This window comes from Daphnia magna, linkage group LG5 (genome assembly GCF_020631705.1).
Source record: "Daphnia magna isolate NIES linkage group LG5, ASM2063170v1.1, whole genome shotgun sequence".
Classification (NCBI taxonomy): Eukaryota; Metazoa; Arthropoda; class Branchiopoda; order Diplostraca; family Daphniidae; genus Daphnia; species Daphnia magna.
Genome location: NC_059186.1, coordinates 10,846,790 through 10,864,641, shown reverse-complemented (window position 1 = coordinate 10,864,641; position 17,852 = coordinate 10,846,790). Strand labels below are relative to the sequence as shown.

General features: G+C 40.4%; 5 protein-coding genes across 9 annotated transcripts; 3 read left to right on the top strand and 2 right to left on the bottom strand.

Moving 5' to 3' along the window:
* The first annotated feature begins 155 nt into the window (after positions 1-155).
* On the top strand, positions 156-4,647 carry LOC116923140 (tetratricopeptide repeat protein 21B). Its single transcript, XM_032929604.2, has 5 exons — positions 156-1,979; positions 2,040-2,322; positions 2,379-3,359; positions 3,420-3,743; positions 3,803-4,647. Exons 1-5 carry the CDS (start codon positions 298-300, stop codon positions 4,475-4,477), a joined length of 3,945 nt encoding a protein of 1,314 aa, XP_032785495.2. The 5' UTR covers positions 156-297; the 3' UTR covers positions 4,478-4,647.
* LOC116923145 (zinc transporter 2) lies at positions 4,531-7,581 on the bottom strand. 2 transcript variants are annotated; one of them, XM_032929614.2, is made up of 8 exons: positions 7,427-7,581; positions 6,244-6,555; positions 6,043-6,174; positions 5,800-5,962; positions 5,402-5,724; positions 5,251-5,334; positions 4,932-5,172; positions 4,531-4,842 (listed from the first exon to the last, which is right to left on the bottom strand). In XM_032929614.2, the coding sequence occupies exons 1-8, from the start codon at positions 7,460-7,462 to the stop codon at positions 4,694-4,696; spliced, it is 1,440 nt and encodes a 479-aa protein (XP_032785505.2). In that variant the 5' UTR covers positions 7,463-7,581; the 3' UTR covers positions 4,531-4,693. The 2 variants fall into 2 exon arrangements, with proteins under 2 accessions (XP_032785505.2, XP_032785506.2); XM_032929615.2 differs by lacking the exon at positions 7,427-7,581 and adding an exon at positions 6,736-6,935.
* A 976-nt stretch (positions 7,582-8,557) lies between these two features.
* Positions 8,558-11,439, top strand: LOC116923144 (zinc transporter foi). Of its 3 annotated transcripts, none has more exons than XM_032929612.2 (7): positions 8,558-8,853; positions 9,144-9,455; positions 9,520-9,689; positions 9,753-9,986; positions 10,053-10,812; positions 10,874-11,061; positions 11,130-11,439. In XM_032929612.2, exons 2-7 carry the CDS (start codon positions 9,146-9,148, stop codon positions 11,280-11,282), a joined length of 1,815 nt encoding a protein of 604 aa, XP_032785503.2. In that variant the 5' UTR covers positions 8,558-8,853; positions 9,144-9,145; the 3' UTR covers positions 11,283-11,439. The 3 variants fall into 3 exon arrangements, with proteins under 3 accessions (XP_032785503.2, XP_032785502.2, XP_032785500.2); XM_032929611.2 differs by having other exon boundaries at positions 8,558-8,862; XM_032929609.2 differs by having other exon boundaries at positions 8,560-9,034.
* Position 11,440: 1 nt separating this feature from the next.
* Positions 11,441-13,245, bottom strand: LOC116923146 (STE20-related kinase adapter protein alpha). Of its 2 annotated transcripts, none has more exons than XM_032929617.2 (4): positions 13,084-13,245; positions 12,813-12,894; positions 12,539-12,742; positions 11,441-12,481 (listed from the first exon to the last, which is right to left on the bottom strand). In XM_032929617.2, exons 2-4 carry the CDS (start codon positions 12,849-12,851, stop codon positions 11,540-11,542), a joined length of 1,185 nt encoding a protein of 394 aa, XP_032785508.1. In that variant the 5' UTR covers positions 12,852-12,894; positions 13,084-13,245; the 3' UTR covers positions 11,441-11,539. The 2 variants fall into 2 exon arrangements, with proteins under 2 accessions (XP_032785508.1, XP_032785507.1); XM_032929616.2 differs by lacking the exon at positions 13,084-13,245 and adding an exon at positions 12,958-13,082.
* A 168-nt stretch (positions 13,246-13,413) lies between these two features.
* LOC116923143 (cytoplasmic polyadenylation element-binding protein 1-A) lies at positions 13,414-17,522 on the top strand. The gene is given in 9 exon segments (XM_032929607.2): positions 13,414-13,572; positions 13,637-13,718; positions 13,985-14,231; positions 14,290-14,486; positions 14,541-14,815; positions 14,868-15,018; positions 15,082-15,381; positions 15,442-16,161; positions 16,163-17,522. Coding segments are annotated over 8 exon segments (2,322 nt in total). The 5' UTR covers positions 13,414-13,572; positions 13,637-13,700; the 3' UTR covers positions 16,577-17,522.
* Positions 17,523-17,852: the final 330 nt, after the last annotated feature.

Genomic DNA, 17,852 nt, shown 5'->3' with positions numbered 1-17,852 from the left:
ATCTACCAAACGACTTTGTACAATTTTCATTATCATCTGCATTGCATGGATAAAGTTTTCGCAGTTATTTTTTTAAACGAAAAAATAATCATGAACTATCTATTTCATTAATTTTCTATAATAAATTTATATTATTTAACATGCTGAAATTCGATGTCGAATCCCAAATTCCCAACACAAGAACAACGTTGTGCGTATTGTCATGGCAACAAAAATTGAAAAACAAAGTGAAATTTAATAATACAGTGCTCCGGTTCTCAATATCCTTTTGGTGAATTTGTTATAAAGCGAAAGAAAATGCAAGATAATAAAATGGAGGTGAGGCTACGTTGTCTATTAAGGGAGCAATTGTATCAATCAGCAGCTGAGGCAACACACGAAACTAGAACATCAATTGATGTTCTCGATAAATTTTACCGGGCGATTGCAATGCTATTCACCAATAAGATTGATGATGCCCTCAGCCTGTTAACTCCTTTAAGTGTAGACCCCCTTCTTAACTTAAGTGCCATCCTAGCATCTATTCATATTTACAAACATTTCAAAAACATAGATATTGGTGAAACAATTGCCCAGCTAGAAGCAACACTTAGGTCTGAGAGAAAGAAAGCCAATGAAAAATCACTTTACTATGCAGCTCTTTTCCTTCATTTGAACAATCGTCAAGAAAAGGCAAAGGAATATGTTGAAAAGGCATTAAATCTTAATTCAGGCCCAAATAATATAGATAGTGTCATACTCAAGGGCTGGATTGAATTAATGTCAAACAAAGACAAACCTAGAAAGAAAAGTCCTCTGGAATATTTTGAATCTGCCATTTCAGTTGACACCTTTGCTGTTGAAGCACATCAAGGCAAAATTAGATGCCTTATCCAATCTGATAATTTTTCAGAGGTTTTTACCAGTTTAAACCAGATGATTTCTAGTTTTCCAAACAATCAAGAATTTCTTGTTGAAAAGCTTCGCGCTCATCTCGCTGCTAAAGACTGGGATGCCGTAAGTGACTCGACGAAGAAAATTAATAACATCTCTAATCCTTTTATTGTAAAAATACTCGAGATACAAATATTAGCGACAATTTGTCACGATGGTAGTTTCGTGGACGCTACACCCCTTCTGAAGAAGCTGTTTTCAGCACTTGAAAAGTATGAATCAACCAATGGAGAGCTTTTTGTTAATGCAGCCAGACTCTTCTCAAGAGTTTGTGGTAGGCATATACCTATTCTCAATGAGTGTCAAGTATTTGTTGAGAAAGCCATCAAACTGGATGAAAAAAATGCCAGTTACCTTTTCGAATTAGCCCAGCAACAGGTGCTACAGAGCCGATTTAAAGAAGCTTTGGCTACTCTGAAAAAGATTAGCCAAATAGGAGAAACATCAGTCGATGTTATGTTGATGAAGATACATTGTCTTTTGCATGACGACCAGTTTGAAGCCGCTCAACAGCAATTGAACATAGTGGAAGAATTACATTATAATACATCAACTCGCCCCACCTTCCAGCTGGCGAAAGCGATGCTGCTACGACAAACAGATCCGACAAAATCGCTTCAGTTTCTGAAACTTGCTTATCAACTTCAAATAAAGAACGCCAGTGGAATTCCTTACGGGGTTGAGTACTTAAGCAATTTGAATCCAGATTTTTTACTCTCAGTCGCTGAAGAATATTTTGAACATCATGGTCCTGAAAATTCGCCACAAACATTACTTGAATTGTCGAGCCTTCTGGCTAGTGTAGTCCAGGCTTGTCCTGGGTTACTGCCTGCACTGTATAGATTGGCAAACGCGAATTTCATCGCTGGTGATTACCGGGCAGCCAGTGCCACTTTACACCACATCATTGATCATGTCGATCCCACTTACATTGAAGCTTATTTACTAATGGCTGAAATCGGTATCAATCAAAATAACCTTGCCCAGGCAGCCCAGTACCTTGAAATGGGGCTAAGCTATAACTTTCAAGTGCGTGATCACCCAAGGTATTTACTAATCTTTGTGTATTTATTCTCATGCTGCTACATCTAGATTTTTAAAATCAGGTATCACCTTCTTTTAGCCAAAATTCAGCGCCAGAGGAAGGATACCGATGCATGTCTTTCAAGCATCCGAATGGCCATGATTTTGAGTGGAATGAGACCGTCTAGTGCGGGAATAAAACGCTCTAAATATCCTTTCACCTTGAGTGAAAAGGCTGTCACCTATTTAGAACTGTTTCACGTATTGATGGATTCTGATAAAAAAGAAGACGCTGGGCAAATAATTCAGGAAGCTTTACACGAACTACGAGAGACCCCACAAGAAGGAGTTATCCTCTTAGCTGAGGTATGAATTCTGTCCTAAACTTTAATTAATAAAATCCTTCATCTTTGGATCAACAGGTTGATCATCTTCTTAATGAGGATGATGTCGATGGAGCTCTTATGAAACTCAAAGCTTTGCCAGATTCCCATCCGCAGCATCTACAGGCTCAAGAAAAGATGGCTGATATCTATCTGCATCGCCTACAAGATGAGGCACTGTATCTTCAGTGTTACCGTGATATCGTTCGTCAGCTCCCCAACGTGCACAATCTAACTCTGTTAGGTGATGCTCATTTGGCGTTGCATCAAGTGGATCAGGCAGTATCAGCCTATGAAGATGCATTAAAGCTTGAGCCTCGCAATTTTGAACTCGCGTCTAAAATAGGGGCAGCTTTAATCCTGACCCATCAGTATACTAAGGCACTGAATTACTACAAAGACGCCTTACGCAATGACGATTCATCTCCGCATCAAGCATTGCGCATCGAATATGCTACACTTTTGTATCGCCTTGGACAGCTGGACAAAGCAGAAAAGATTATCAGTGACGCACTGCTTCCAAACATTCAACAAGCAAGAGGAGATGCAGACAGGCTGATGCAAGAAGTTAAACTTTTGCAACTACTTGCAAAAATACACGAGAAGAGTGGGAACCAAGAAGAAGCTATTTCTTCACTACGGAAATGCCAGAGCATCATAGGAACCTTAGTGAAAAAGGTTGATCAGTCGGATCACATTCTCGAGCAAAGGAAGATCGCAGCCAATATTGCTATTCAGATGGCTGGTCATGCCTTGTCGGTTGAACGTGATATGGATGCAGGCATACGGCTCTACCGCGAGGCTCTGTCTTATTCACCGGATGATATCCATTGCATGGCTCAATTGGCTAAAGTTTACTTGCAAGCCAACGACGTAGAACATTGTCAATACATGTGCAAGTCATTGCTAAAAATTGATCGTGAAAATGATCAAGCTCAGATGATGGTTGCTCAGATAGCTCTTCGTAAAAATGACCTGGAAACTGCTACACTTCATTTCCGACAAGCTATAGAACGGCAGGTAAGAAGGAAAAAAAGTAAAGATCGTCAAATTGTATTTTTATGGCCGTAATTTCTCTAGCCCTGCCACTACGAAATGTTGGGTCAGTTTATCGACGTTTGTCGACGACGCGGGAATATTTCAGATGCGAACGTAGCTCTCCGGTCTGCTGAAGTCAATTCAGCCCATGGCCAGAACGAACCAGGACTTAGCTATTGTAGAGGATTATACGAATTCTATTCTGGCCAATATAATGTCGCGTTGTTAGCCCTCAACCGAGCGCGGGGACATGCAGTCTGGGGCCAGTATGCAATTCGTGTCATGCTAGACATATGCCTGAATGGTGACAGCGAAACTTTGGAAAACGTAACCGATCTGGATGCTCAATACGAAGTCCAAGACACGGTTAGTCTTACTGTTTAGCACAATTTAAGTCTTCTAATGGCTTTCTTATCTCACAATAGGAATTAATGGCACTGCACACAGCGGCAAAACTACTACAAGAGTTATCGATTGTCGAAGGTGATGAAATGCAAACCCACATATTGTATCCTAATCTATACTTGTTAGCAACGCGTCAGAAATCGAACGTGGAGCGTGCGTTGTCGGATTTGACTACATTTGCAAACAAAAGCAATGAACAGGATAATCCTGGTATAGTTTTTGGTATTGCAACTGCGCACTTACTACTAAAACAGACGCAGCGAGCTAGAAATCAACTCAAGCGTCTCATCAAAGCGCCGTGGACTTTAGAGGAAGGCGAATATTTGGAGCGCTGTTGGCTTTTGCTAAGTGACATATACATTCAAGCCGGTCAAAACAAAATGGAAATAGCTAATGAGCTTCTACGACGTGTCCTCACCTACAATCGGTCATGTGCAAAAGCTTACGAGTACCTTGGCTACATAATGGAAAAAGAACAGTCATTTCGCGAAGCAGCTGAGCATTTTGAAAATGCGTGGAAATTGACGAACCAGAGCAATGCCCTAGTTGGTTATAAACTAGCGTTGAGTTACCTTAAAGCAAAGCAATACCCTGACGCTATCGACATCAGCCAATCTCTGCTAACTAAATATCCTAATCATCCTCGCATTCGCAAGGATGTGCTAGAAAAAGCTATAGCCAATTTAAGATCTTAAAAGCAGTATATTTAATACCGCCTCTTTTCAAACGCTAACTGATCCGTCCTACGTAATAGTTCTCGCATATATTTGTCCACGCGCAAATTATACCTATAGTTCTTTATGTAAATCATTGCTAATTTGTGCTAACTATAGCGTACAAATATATACACAGATTAGCAGATGGACTTGACTGCGGAATGTTAATGTGAATGTTAGATCTGGAATGCAAAATTAATCGTCGAACGTAGTACACTGTGGGCAGACTTCAATGGCTGCAGCGTTAAACCTTTCAACCTGAACTGTACAATGAGCGATACCATACTTGATTTGCACGAGGCGAGTAGCGTTACTTAGTACCTCTTCTGCATCCGTCATAACGCCTGAAAAATCAAATTTGAATCACTTTACCCATTGCTCAATGAGATCATTTAAAGAAAAAAAAAAAAAAAAACAGCTTTATAAGACTCACCAATAGCCAAATGAACGGCAAGAGCATTTCTGTCAAGCGTAAGAGACCAAACATGTAAGCTATGGACATTGCATACACCGTTGATACTCTTAAGATCCCTTCGCAATTCGTGATACTGAATATTACGAGGGACGCCTTCCATTAAAACATGTGATGCATCTCGGATCAATCCTATGGTAGTAGTTAACACCAGTCCAGAAAAGAGGAATGTGCATATTGGATCCGCCAAACGGAAATTAGGCTGGATAATTACATATATAATTTTAAAAATCTGAGTTGAGAACAAGCTATTATTGCAATAACAGATATGCCTGCATACCCAGTATTTGATAACTATGGCTGCAATAAGAACACCAATGCTTTGAACCAGATCACCTACGACGTGGATAAGTGCAGCTCGTACCTAAAGCGTTATAGTCGGATTAATAAAAATCCTTACTGCTCATAAAATATTCTAGTTTATCAGATACATTCATATTACGAGAGCCGTTGGACGTATGTCCATGATGATTATGAGTGTGCCCATGCCCACCATTTGCGTGGGAATGGCCGTGCCCTCCACCACCGATTCCATGAGAATGGCCATGATGAACAAGGCTCAATTTGTTGCATAAACCCCCGTGGAGGATCGCACCCATAGCGATGTTCATAACAACTCCTATGGTACTCACGATGATCATTGTATTTGCATCGATATCATAATCTTGATGAATGATTCGATCAATCGCCAGGTAAATTAAGACACCAGTCAAAATCCAGATGACGAGGACACTAAACAAAGCCCCAAGTATTTCTAGAACACACGAAAGAATAAGTTTCGCATAGATAAAAAGAATAAAGGAATATAGAAATATATATCTGTCAATACCTGCTCTGTAGTAACCAAACGACATTTTCTTGGACGGTGGCCGAGCTGAAACCCAAATCGCAAATAGGCTAACAAGAAAACTTGTAAAATCGGAAAGCATGTGAGCAGCATCAGTCATAACAGCAAGACTGTTGGATAAATATCCACCTACAGCTTCTGCAATCTAGAGGTATAACCATTAGATGGCAATAATAACAAAACAGTATGCTCTTGCTATGCTTTAACAATGCAATATGATCTTACCATAAAGACAAGACATAAGAGAGAAGCAGCAATCAATTGGTTTCGAGCTTTAACCTGCTTGTTGGAATTTAACTCTCTTTGATGGCAATGATCCCATGTTTCTGATTCTCTGCTAAACTGGGCATCAACTCCCTAAAAATACTTTTTTTAACCACCTGTAAACACAAGAGAAACTGATTTATGTTTTTTCTTTTCTTTTACCACTGACGAAGTTAGCAAAGGCACATCTATTTGGTCTGAGTCAAAGCAAAGCAGTTCTTCTCTATTGATAACTAGATCATTGGTAGCAAGAGGATTTCTCAGGTGCCGCCAATCTCCATTCACTTCATTCCAAGGACTTCTTGATGAACTGTTTACTTCATTTGTAGGAATTCTTCCTGCTAGCTGGTTGAACAAACTAGAATCTGTTCTAGATTGCTGATATTCTAGTACTTCTGTTACACTACTGTTGTCAAGAGGATAAGAATCTGTAAGCAGGTCAGGAGCAGTTGTTGTATTTTTCACTCTACTTCCCTGTAAAAAAAAGAAAAAAAGAATTTGATAAAAACAAATGTTTACATACTAATGAAGCTGGTTTATTCTCAACATCCACTAATGGTGCAATTATAACAGAATGTAAATCTTATATAGTAAGAATTGTAGGAAAGAAAAAAAAACATTGGCGAAATGATGACGGAATTTTTTAAGCCTTACCATGTTTATGTATTGATGGTTCTGTAACTGATTATTTATTGTTTACAAAACTAGGTCTAGGTGAACGAGATTCATAGCGGACAAAAGTGTGACAGATCATAAAGAGGTAAATAAAGTCAAAGCAACTATAGTGGTTTGAGTGGAGGCGCTAATACCACTTCATTGGTGGTACCGGCAGAGTCATAGAACTAGCAGAGTAATAGCAGAGTAGTAACAGAGTAATAGAATACTGGTGTAGCCACGGCCATGTTAACTCCCCCTCTCGGATTTTTTCCCAAAAGTTGTTGCCAATTTCGCGTATCGATTGTGAGAAAATGAGGCAAGATATCGATTTAAGTGTCCCATAACCGTAACTGCCACCTATGAATTGAGTTTTAAGGGTTGTTATTGTTATAACAACCCATATGTTTATACATACATTTTTTCACACTAATGAATTAAGCCACTTTTTGTTTACTTTCTGAAGTACAGACGACGAAAATGAGCGAAAACATAGCGAAAACGTAATACATCACAAGTTCACAACACAGCCGCTGTGGCGCTTTCGTTATGGGACAGAAAGACTTTCAGTCCAAAAAGGCAATGGGAGGGCCCGCCATAAGCGTGGCTACACCAGTATTCTATTAAGGGTAATAGAATACTGGTGGTTCTATTAAGGGTAATAAAGTATTCAAGATTTAAATCACTTTACCTTTAATTTTAATGATTGAAGTTCAACGTATGCCATGGTTCAGGCAATGAGCGGATTGTTGTTAAAGACCGCAGTTAAGTGATCAAACTTCTCCGAGCCAAGGCGCAACCAACGGCTGCCGTATCATTTTGTCTCTTCTGAACTCTAAACTAAATTCACATCAACAAATAAAGAGATACGGTAAAGTTGATATAGAGGTATGGACATCCGTAAGCCATATCAGGCGGCTTTAGTCGTTTTTAAATACGCAAGGAGTCTGACTGACTACGGATCCAAATGTTGTTATCTAACGACTTCTGTAAACGTAGGCTACAGCATTTAACAACGCCATGTTTAAAGGCCTGGCGCTTTTGCACTTAAAGATTTTCCGGTATATCAAGCAAATTTGCCTAACAGTTCTCTGCTCAAAGTGGTATTACCATGTAGCCCAAACTAGGCCACCATTGATTCTTTATATCGTGACATGGATTGAGTGAACAGTTGTGGAGTTCCATGTATACCCCACAGAAATCGCCCGCCTAAGCATATGGTATGTGCTAAAAGGATAACCAGCAGATATAGATATCCTGAATGCGTAGGTTGGGTTTGCTTTGCCGTCGACAAATAAAAAGCTACCGTCGTCCGCTTGTAGGTGAGAGTTCGTTCTCGTGGCAGACGTTGATCATCAGCAAAACTAAAACTTGGAGAGCCGAACGGGAAACGCCGAACGGGAAACTAAAATTCGGGAAATCAGCTCGGAGAATGCCCCTTCGTTTGTTAGAAGGTTTTCAACTGAGTTTTAGAATATTTAGATAGGTCAGGTTTCATCTAGAACTCGGGGAAATATATTATGGGATGGAACAATGCTTGTGGACGATTGCTTGGCTTTGGCTTGTGCAATGTAGCACATGTTAACTTGTAAAGGCATTCCACTATTTGGTAGAAAACGGAGAAAATTAGAAATCACAATTTTAAAAATGAACGAAAAAATATACGACGATATCATTTAAATCAAAGTTGCAGTATGGGAAAACACATGCAAGAAAAACGAAAACTTATTCCTTTTCTCAGATTTCTTTTCCCGAGTCGTAGTCCTTAGTTTTAGTATCGGGACAACTAAATCAGGAAAAAAAATTCTAGAAGACAAAAGGGGCGTTCCCTTAGTTTTAGTAGTACCAGTTGGTTCTTGCTGACAAAACCTCAAGTAAGAAGTGGCAGAAGTGCAGAACTCAGCAGAACACGATCGCCTCCCGAGGCATTTTTCATCAGTCTATTCGTTGAATGAACCTGACTCTAGTTGTTCATTACATGTAACCAAGGTTATGGTAGACATACCCACATTTCATTGTGGCATATGAGCACTAATTTGCATTTTCTCGCTGCACAATAAATTCGTGACTCATCAAGAATATTCCGCTTGTTCGCATACATGGAAAACAATTCTTAGGGTAAAACCGGTAAAACTGACGATCCCTGAAACTGCTACAGATATCACTGTTTATTTTGTCTTGTTTTGAATTGGGACAAGTATAAGTTGTATTTGTGACTCACCAGATTGGAAAAAAAATAACAACAAAACAATCTTTTTTATTTGGACTGTACGTGATACATTCATTTTTATTCTGATAGGTATGAATGACATTCCAAAACATGAACTTGCTAAGCAGTTTGTTTTTATAAATTCTCTTGTATGATACTCTTCATTCCTGCAGCTAAAAAACTTCTCTTTATATTACAGGAATGTGCCGACATACAGGACTTCTAGTTTGCTTTGCCTGCTTATTTCTGTCTGCACATTCTTCATCGAATATTGAGGAACGAAGTAAAAGAGAAGAGGCATGCAGTACCACCAAGCTTTTTGAATCTCATAGCAGCAATGGTTCTTTATCAATGGAAGGGCTTGATAAAATCTTAAAATCTGTCAGAATCCTTTGTTCATCTCATTGGAAAGAAAAAGAATTATCTCGCATCCATGCTGTCCTAGAAGATGCATCAGGAAAGGATGATGCTGAAAATTTAGCCCCACAAACTAAAGGATCTACAAAAAATGGTTACTGCCTTTAATCCTGATTACCAAAGAATTATAAAACTTTATCCATTGTAAATTGATGCAGCTTGGTTATATGCTGGAGTCAGTGTCTTGTTCATATCTACTTGTGGTTTAGCTGCCGTAGCAGTAATCAAAATTCTCCCTCAATGGCTATTCCAGCCTGCCATCCAATATCTAGTCGCTTTAGCAGTTGGCTCATTAACAGGTGATGCCATTCTTCATCTGATCCCTCATGTAAGTTTGAAAAAATGTAAGCTGATGATCTCTACAGTTTTCATTTTTCATCTCATTGCCCAGGCATTTACAGCTCACGAAGTTCACCGACACGCCGAATCTCATAATAATGCAACTTCCCATGTCCATGATGACCATTCCGAGTCGCACCAGGAACCCCATGTTGAACATGGACATAATTCACTAGTTATTTGGAGAGGAGTTGTTGTCCTTGCGGTGTTGGTTGTTTTTTTTATCGTTGAGCGTTTATTAAATATTTTTGGCGAATGGCGACAAAGGCTTCAATCGACCAAACAGGTAACTCACCTGCCTGCCATTTTGAAATCATAAAGCCTTTATCGTTTTTGGGTTCTGTGTCAACAGGTCGATAAAGTAGTGCATTTGCTGTCTGGATCGAGTAAGATGGTGGGTGAAAAACTATGCCGGCACCATCGGCACAGTCATCAAGGTCATAAGAATCATCAACACCAAGACAGTGCAATGGGCACAAGGGAAGGGGATCAACATTTATTGGAGCCTAGAACTAGCGATACAACTCAAGGAGAGCCTGACGCAGACCTCCTAGTCAGCTGTGTCAAGGAAGTTACTTTTCTCAACAACGGGGAAGAAGATTGCACCGACAAAGTGGCAGCAGAAGACTGTTCTCAACAGAAAGACAAGCAAAATGGCTGCTCCGAATGGCAGGGCCTTGTGGTTGGTAAACCACTCATTTATTGTGCGTCTCATGAAATTTGCGATGGCAGCGATGCCACCACGTCAGCACCTGAAAATCAACGATTGCCGGAATCCTTTCAATCCGAGCATTTAGTAAGCGTCAAGCCTAAAGGATCCAACGGTTCACTAGCGGGGCCGGTGGAGGAAATATCGAGCAACCGTCAGTCCGATTCGCTAACTGTTTTCATCTCTGAACACCATACATCACACCATGGCCATTCCCACTCTCATGGGCACATTCACGCCCGTCCACACGGCGTTGCTTCGCTTGCGTGGCTTGTCCTCGCAGGAGATGGAATGCATAATTTATCGGATGGTTTAGCTATAGGAGCTGCTTTTGCTGCTAGCATAACTGGGGGGTTTACTACAGCGATTGCAGTACTGTGCCACGAACTTCCTCATGAACTTGGTAGATTGTTAAAAATTATGATTTATTTTGCCTTTACTGATGGATCAACACTTGATTACAGGGGATTTTGCTGTACTCCTGAAAGCTGGAATGACCATTAAGCAAGCTATGATTTGCAACCTGATTTCGTCATTCCTCTGTCTGTTGGGGGTGCTCGTAGGACTGGCTATCGGATCTGCGCACAACACGGCTCCTTGGATATTTGCCGCTACTGGAGGAATGTTTCTCTACATTGCCCTCGTCGATATGGTATTTAATGGAAATTTTTCTCTTTGATATCAGATTATTAAGATTAATTTCATGCTGTCCTTTTAAAGATGCCAGAATTGAATGGACATTCTGGGAAACACCGTTCGGCCTTTTTGCAGTTATTGCTTCAACTATTCGGTCTCTTAAGTGGATTCGCCATTATGCTAACCATCGCCCTATATGAGCATGATCTCAGTGAGGTGTTGCAGTCGTTTCTTTGAGTGTGCAAGGGTAAGGAACTAAAACCACTTTTGCTTGTAACATACGCTTTTCCAAATGCCATGTTTCTTGGTAGCGGACGAATAGGAAAAAGAGGCTGTACTCAATTAATTATGTTCATTGTGACGTGTTCTAATATGCACATTATTTGACAAGGAAGTGTTACTGTTCTCATGTTATTTTCCGTTTCATACATGCCACATGTTTCAAAAGAAAAAAAAAATCTGGACACAGAAGAAATGCTTAATTGTAAACAATTTTAGTCGTAAAAATCCCAAGTCATTGAATCTTCCGAAAAATGCTGGTCTTCTTCGTCGTCGGGGATGGAGTAAGCTGCCGATTCTAGTTCGGCGTTCTTCCCTATGGTAGGGATGCAGGTTAAGCACTCAAGCCAATTGGCTATCGAGCCTTTTCGTATAGATTGAATAAATGGATGTTTCAGTAACTGAGTCGAACCCGGTCTAAGACCAGGATCAAGCTGTACACAAAGCATCGTGAAGCGGTGAAAAGATCGAGAAAAAGTTCGCTGGTAGGCAGCTTCTAGTCGTGCGTCAATGTTGCTGCAAGCTGTGACTCCATCGAAAACCCCAGAGTCGGCTGGTTGATTAGGTAGAATAATTCTGTGTTCAGGGGTTGGTACGGTGGTACAGTCCCATATTTGGGGAGGTGGTCCATTGAGCTTATTGATGAGCAATTGAGTCGATGGTAAATCGACAAAAGGTGCAATACCATTTGCCAGTTCACAAGCTGTTATCCCAAGACTATAAATGTCTGACTTTTCACAGTAACCACGTAAATTCTGCTGGAGCACCTCAGGACTCAACCAGCAAAAGTTCTGTTCGGCGTCAATTGGGTAGTCGAAGACAGCCGTTTGCCAACGGCCTTTCTCGACAAGGCAATATGCATCTCTTAAACCAGTTAACAGGACTTGACCTTTTGATGATATCAAAATATGACTGGCCTTGACGCTTCTATGGATGTAGCCTTTGGAGTGTAAATAGACAAGCGCTTGTAAAACATCACGTAAAATCCCTGCGATGACGATTTCGGGGAATCCGTTGATAAAATGTGTCTGAATGAGATCCAAAGCCGAGCCATAGTCAACTAGGGGAGTGACAATGCACAAGCTGTGTCTGATAACAAAACTATCAATGCAAGCCAACAGATTTTCATGATTCAAGTTCTTCATCAACCATATTTCCTGTGAACAAAATGACAATTGTAGTTAACATTGATAAACTGATATGTAGAAATATACTTTTAGAAAGCGACAAATTTCTTTTCGACAATCCTCCAGATTATATTTTCTCACTGCCAAAAAAGAACAACCAGATTTCTGTGAGCTTTTCTTTGTGGCCAACAGAACAATCCCGGAATCAAAACATTGGCCAAACGATTTTATGATATTATATGCATCAAGTTGCCCAGCTTCCCCAATGAGTTCATTCTTGGTTATTTCACCCTAGTTAATATATAAGTAAGTAATAAGTATATTAGTTTTCTTGATTGCAGGATCAGATGAGAAAACATACCTCTTGAATCCAACCATCAGGTTGATCAGAGGTGGCCATTTCATTCCGTTGACAGTAAGTGAGCCAGCACCAACATCCAGGACTGTAAAAGAAATTTTAAAAATATACTTTATTTCTAGACAAAATTCGTTTTAACAAAATGCACCAGTAAGGCATTTTAGTTTCAGAATGTGAAACCAAATTGCTATTGTTTGATGTCACTTAACAATCAATTGGAAGCCAAAACTTAGTTTGACTGAAAATTTAAACAATGCATAAAATTACTTATTACCTGACGAATTAATAATAATAATTTTAAAGCATTTATGCTTTACGCGGTCGAAGTGTTTAAAATAGTTTTCTAATATAACTCTTTTAAAAATATACTCTCCCCTCCTCCATAGCCTGCAGAAAAACCGTCTGCCATGCCTCTCATTTTATCAAGGTTGAACGTTGTCTCGTCAACGAGTTAGAAATAATGCGAGAGGAAGAGACAGCAAACTTTTATCGTTCGTGCCCCTGTTGGGGTAGGGTATAGGTAATACACGCAGGGTGATAAAAAAGGTGTTTTTCCTTTCTTTTTCCCTTTCTTTTTCTTTTTTTCTTCCTTTTCTTTTGCAAAAGCAAGTAGCTTACCTTTGCCGGCAGAGGCTTAGCTAAATGATTCATTCGTTTCTGGTGGTGGTCGAAATCGGCCGCAACACGTTCTTTGCTTCCTCGAATTCGTTCAAGTTTCGAGTAGTCAGAATATTAGTCTGATTATTCTATTGTTATAGCTAAAGTAATGTTGAAATACTCGATTTGCTACTTTTGAGTACTGTCCGATTAAATTTGTAAATTATTAGCTATCGAAGTAGAGCGGGACGTTCCACGGCCGTAGAACACCATCACGACGACTTTGAGAGAAAGATGCCCAGTTTTCCTCAAGTAAGCATTGCCTGCATTGAACTCTTGTTTTTTATGCTATCTCGTGTCTGTCTTTTGGTTCAGTGTGAATTCGTTAGTGTAAGAGTGTGTTAGATCGTTGAGAATTTGGTGAGGCCTGTTAAACTTAGAAAATGTTACTGAAGAGATATGGCTAGTCCGGAAATTGGGCAACCCATGCTTCTGTTTCCCTTTCGACAAAGTTTGAACCGTTAGAATTTGTACAGATTCCTAAGCGTGTACTCCTTTTTTTTCGCTTTCAATTGCAGTTAGGGCTTGGTAGCGATCCATCAGTCGATTTAGGATTTGGTCTCAACCTGAGTCGCTTGTGTGGGACGAATTCGAACGGCAATCAGCAAGCCCCGTCTGTCCAATCTAGCAACGGAACAAACAGCAGTGGTACTATGGGTGAAGCCACTAATTTGGAAATTATGCAGCGGATTAATGCCATGTTGGAGAATAGCCTAGACCTCAGTAACCTCACCGGGGAGGTTGCATCCAAACGCAACTATTCTGGTAATATAAATTCTTTTTACAATAACGACAGTGATTTTTGCAACTCACGTTTTTCAAGACTCCCTATCGATGTCGGATTTATTTTCTGGTTTTTCATCCAACGGAAACAATGGAAATCAGATTGTTTCCCAGCAAGACGATGTTTTGGCCAATCTATTGCAGCAACATCAACTGAACCAAGCTTTGAAGCAACATCAACTGGAGCAACAAAATCAAATGAAATCGTTCAGCCCGTCATCGCTGTTTCTTAACAAGGTATCAATGTTTACTTGAATTAATTCCTTGTATTGGCCTAACTGGGGATTGTAGAATGAAGGTCATGCAATGAACAAGTTGATCCCTAATTCCTCAAACAACAATCAGCCATCACAGCGATCTATGTCGTTAAGCCAACATAGACAGTCAATGGCTAGCTCGGGATTAGGGGACTCACCTACGTCTTCTGCGTCGTCACCCGTTGCTAATGGCCAGCCACGTACTACTCGTTCACAATCAACTGGTGGATTTAGCAGCTCCATGCAGCCAGGTATACATTCTACGCCAACTTCATGTTGCCGGCCTATTCGTGGGACTTCTCTATTCAGGTAAAGATTGGCGTACCCAATGTTGATCGTTAGGCTAATCTTTTCGTTGTAGGGACTCGAGCAGCCCAACTTTGGAACAGGTTTTGTTGATGGGGTGTCAACGTGGGCACGATGGCCAAGGTACTTCATCTACTGAATCGGATCTTTCCATGCTTAGTTCGTCAGGCATTTCAAGTGTAGAATCTTCACTTACTGAGTTAATGGTACGTTGCTATTCTCTTGTGTTACTGAAATGTCATAATGATTCAAACAATGCTGATTTACAGCAAAGTCTCAACATGTCCGGAAGTAGTAACTCAGGCGTGTCAACACCGAGTGTCAATCCGTTTTCCAACCAGGGATTGCAGCAACAACTTAGCTATCAGCAACAGCAGGCATTGCAGAATAGCAAACTACAGGCGGCTTTGCAACAGAACGGTTTGGCTCAACTTGGCAGCCTAACTGGAAACGATATGAGCCCACAAAGTTTGCAAACATTACAGACGAATTTGCAGAACCTTCAGGAACTAGCTAATCTCCAAAATCTTCAAGCGTGGCAAAACCTTCGGAATCTTCAAAGCCTTCAGGCAATAATCATATTTGTGAAAAGTAGATTGTCGTATTCTTTACACTTATTTATATAATAGGCTATAGCTGGGAACGCAAATGGGCTATCTTCTTTGCTGAGTGGTGCTCCTGGCAGCGGGGTGGATCGCAATGCTTTAAATGCCGTAGAGTCGGCCTTGCAGTCCTCTTGGTCACCATCGCTGAGCGCCGCTGCTCTGGGTTTGAGTACGGGATCATTTAATACTCCTAGTCAGACAGATGGTAACAGTAACCTGGAACGCGCTGCTCGTATGTATCGTAACGCTGCTTCATTGTGCGAGCCTACCTGTACTTGGAGCGGTCATCTTCCCCCGCGTGCCTACAAGAACGCTACGTATTCCTGCAAAGTCTTTTTGGGTGGCGTACCATGGGACATCACTGAAGTATCACTTACCAATGCTTTCAAGCAGTTTGGTGCAATCAAAGTTGAATGGCCAGGCAAGGACAATGTAGCCAATCCACCGAAAGGCTATGTTTACATAATCTTCGATAATGAGAAGCATGTTAAGTCGCTTTTGCAAGCTTGCACTCATGATTATAGTAACGGTGGTAGTTGGTATTACAAGATTTCTTCGCGCCGCATGCGTTCAAAGGAGGTGCAGGTTATTCCCTGGATGTTGAGCGACAGCAACTACGTCCGCTCACCGACTCAACGTTTAGATCCACAAAAGACGGTGTTCGTCGGGGCCCTGCATGGCATGCTCAATGCTGAAGGTTTGGCTCACATTATGAATGACCTGTTTGGCGGCGTTCTTTATGCTGGGAATTGACACGGATAAATTTAAGTATCCAATTGGTTCTGGCCGCGTGACATTCAACAACAATCGTTCGTACATGAAGGCTGTGGCTGCTGCGTTCATCGAGATCAAGACTCCCAAGTTCACCAAGAAGGTCCAAGTGGATCCCTACTTGGAGGACTCGCTTTGCGCCACGTGCGGCGTCCAGCAAGGCCCATACTTCTGTCGCGATCTTGCTTGTTTCAAGTATTTCTGCCGCTCGTGTTGGCAATGGCAACATAATTCGGATATGGTCAAGCATCACCGTCCATTGATGCGTCACTACAAGGGAGCTGGAAACGTGAACGGGTCAAATGGATCGCCAGTAAATAACGCCTCTTCTCCTATTGCCCATCAACACCAACAAACTCCCGATCTCCCACAACCGGACAGTATCTAAGTATTCCATTTCCCTTTGCCTCCGACAGTATTGGCAGACCAACGAACAATTTAATCTCATACTGAGAACTCGGCCTTGATTTTTTTTTTTAAGTAAGCCATCCTTTGATGAATTTTCACGGAAGTTTAAAGCTTTTTTGTTAGCTCTTGAAGATCTTAATGATTTAAGTATTTGTCTTGAATTAGTGTATCTTTAATGAATTTTCTGCCTTATTCTTAATTGAAACGGATCTCGGTGAGGGGATTCGTAATAGCATTTTTTTCCCTTTTTTTTTTTTTTTTTTTGTCTTACTCTTAAATGTAGGCGGCTATATTCCGAACCATGATTTCAAATTATTCATAGCATTATCTCGAATATTTACTTTTTTCTTAAATGGAAGCATTTTCCTGAAACAGACAGTAAAATGTTCTCTCCAACCAGCCTTTACGTTTTTAAACGCTTAGATGCTCAAGCCGCCTTTCGCAATATTTTCCCTGCCGTCCAATTTTTCTAAATTTTTTTTTTTTTTTGAACCTTTATAGTTCTTAAAAAAAACTTGTTGCTTGAAAACAAAAGGCACATTTTACAGATCGTGGCATTCTCCGCTACATCTTTTTTCAGATTCTCCCATGGTAGTTTCTTAACTATTATTCTCAGAATAATCTACCTCGGGCTCATTTAGTATCTTAAAATATTTGTAAATTTTCTTCAATATTGATCAGATTTTTTTTCTATATTTCTGGATATGAATTTTTCTGTTTTCTCGCTTCTACCTGGATATTGATTAATGTGTAATTTGTCAAACTCTTACCGAAACATCAATGTTGCAGACCTTGGATCTCCTCTCGGCTTACGGCTATGTCTTACACCTTCCTTTTAGACAAAACTTAGGATTGTTTTGTTTTGTTTTTGTTCCTTTTTGCAGAAGGTCATAACATTTAATTTAATACAAAGTTCGAGCAAAATAGTTGTCATTGTTTTCGTTGCGATTCGGGATTTTGAATGTGGGAATCCACGAATGTATTTGTATGTGGTATTTCGCTAGGAACTACGGTGCTATGGACACATCTCAACGTTGTGTTGAGCAGTATTCGAACTCAGTACTTTGATGTTGAATGAGTTTCGGGTCAGTCTGACTTGGATCGATTAGATGCAAGTATCCTATTGCTCACAGATGATCCTCTAATGGGAAAATTGGAAGTTAATGGCAATTCTCGAATTCATAGCAATATACTTGTACGATTGTGAGGGAAAAAAATGAATGTATGAAATAGGAGAATGTTTCAGTTAGTCCATT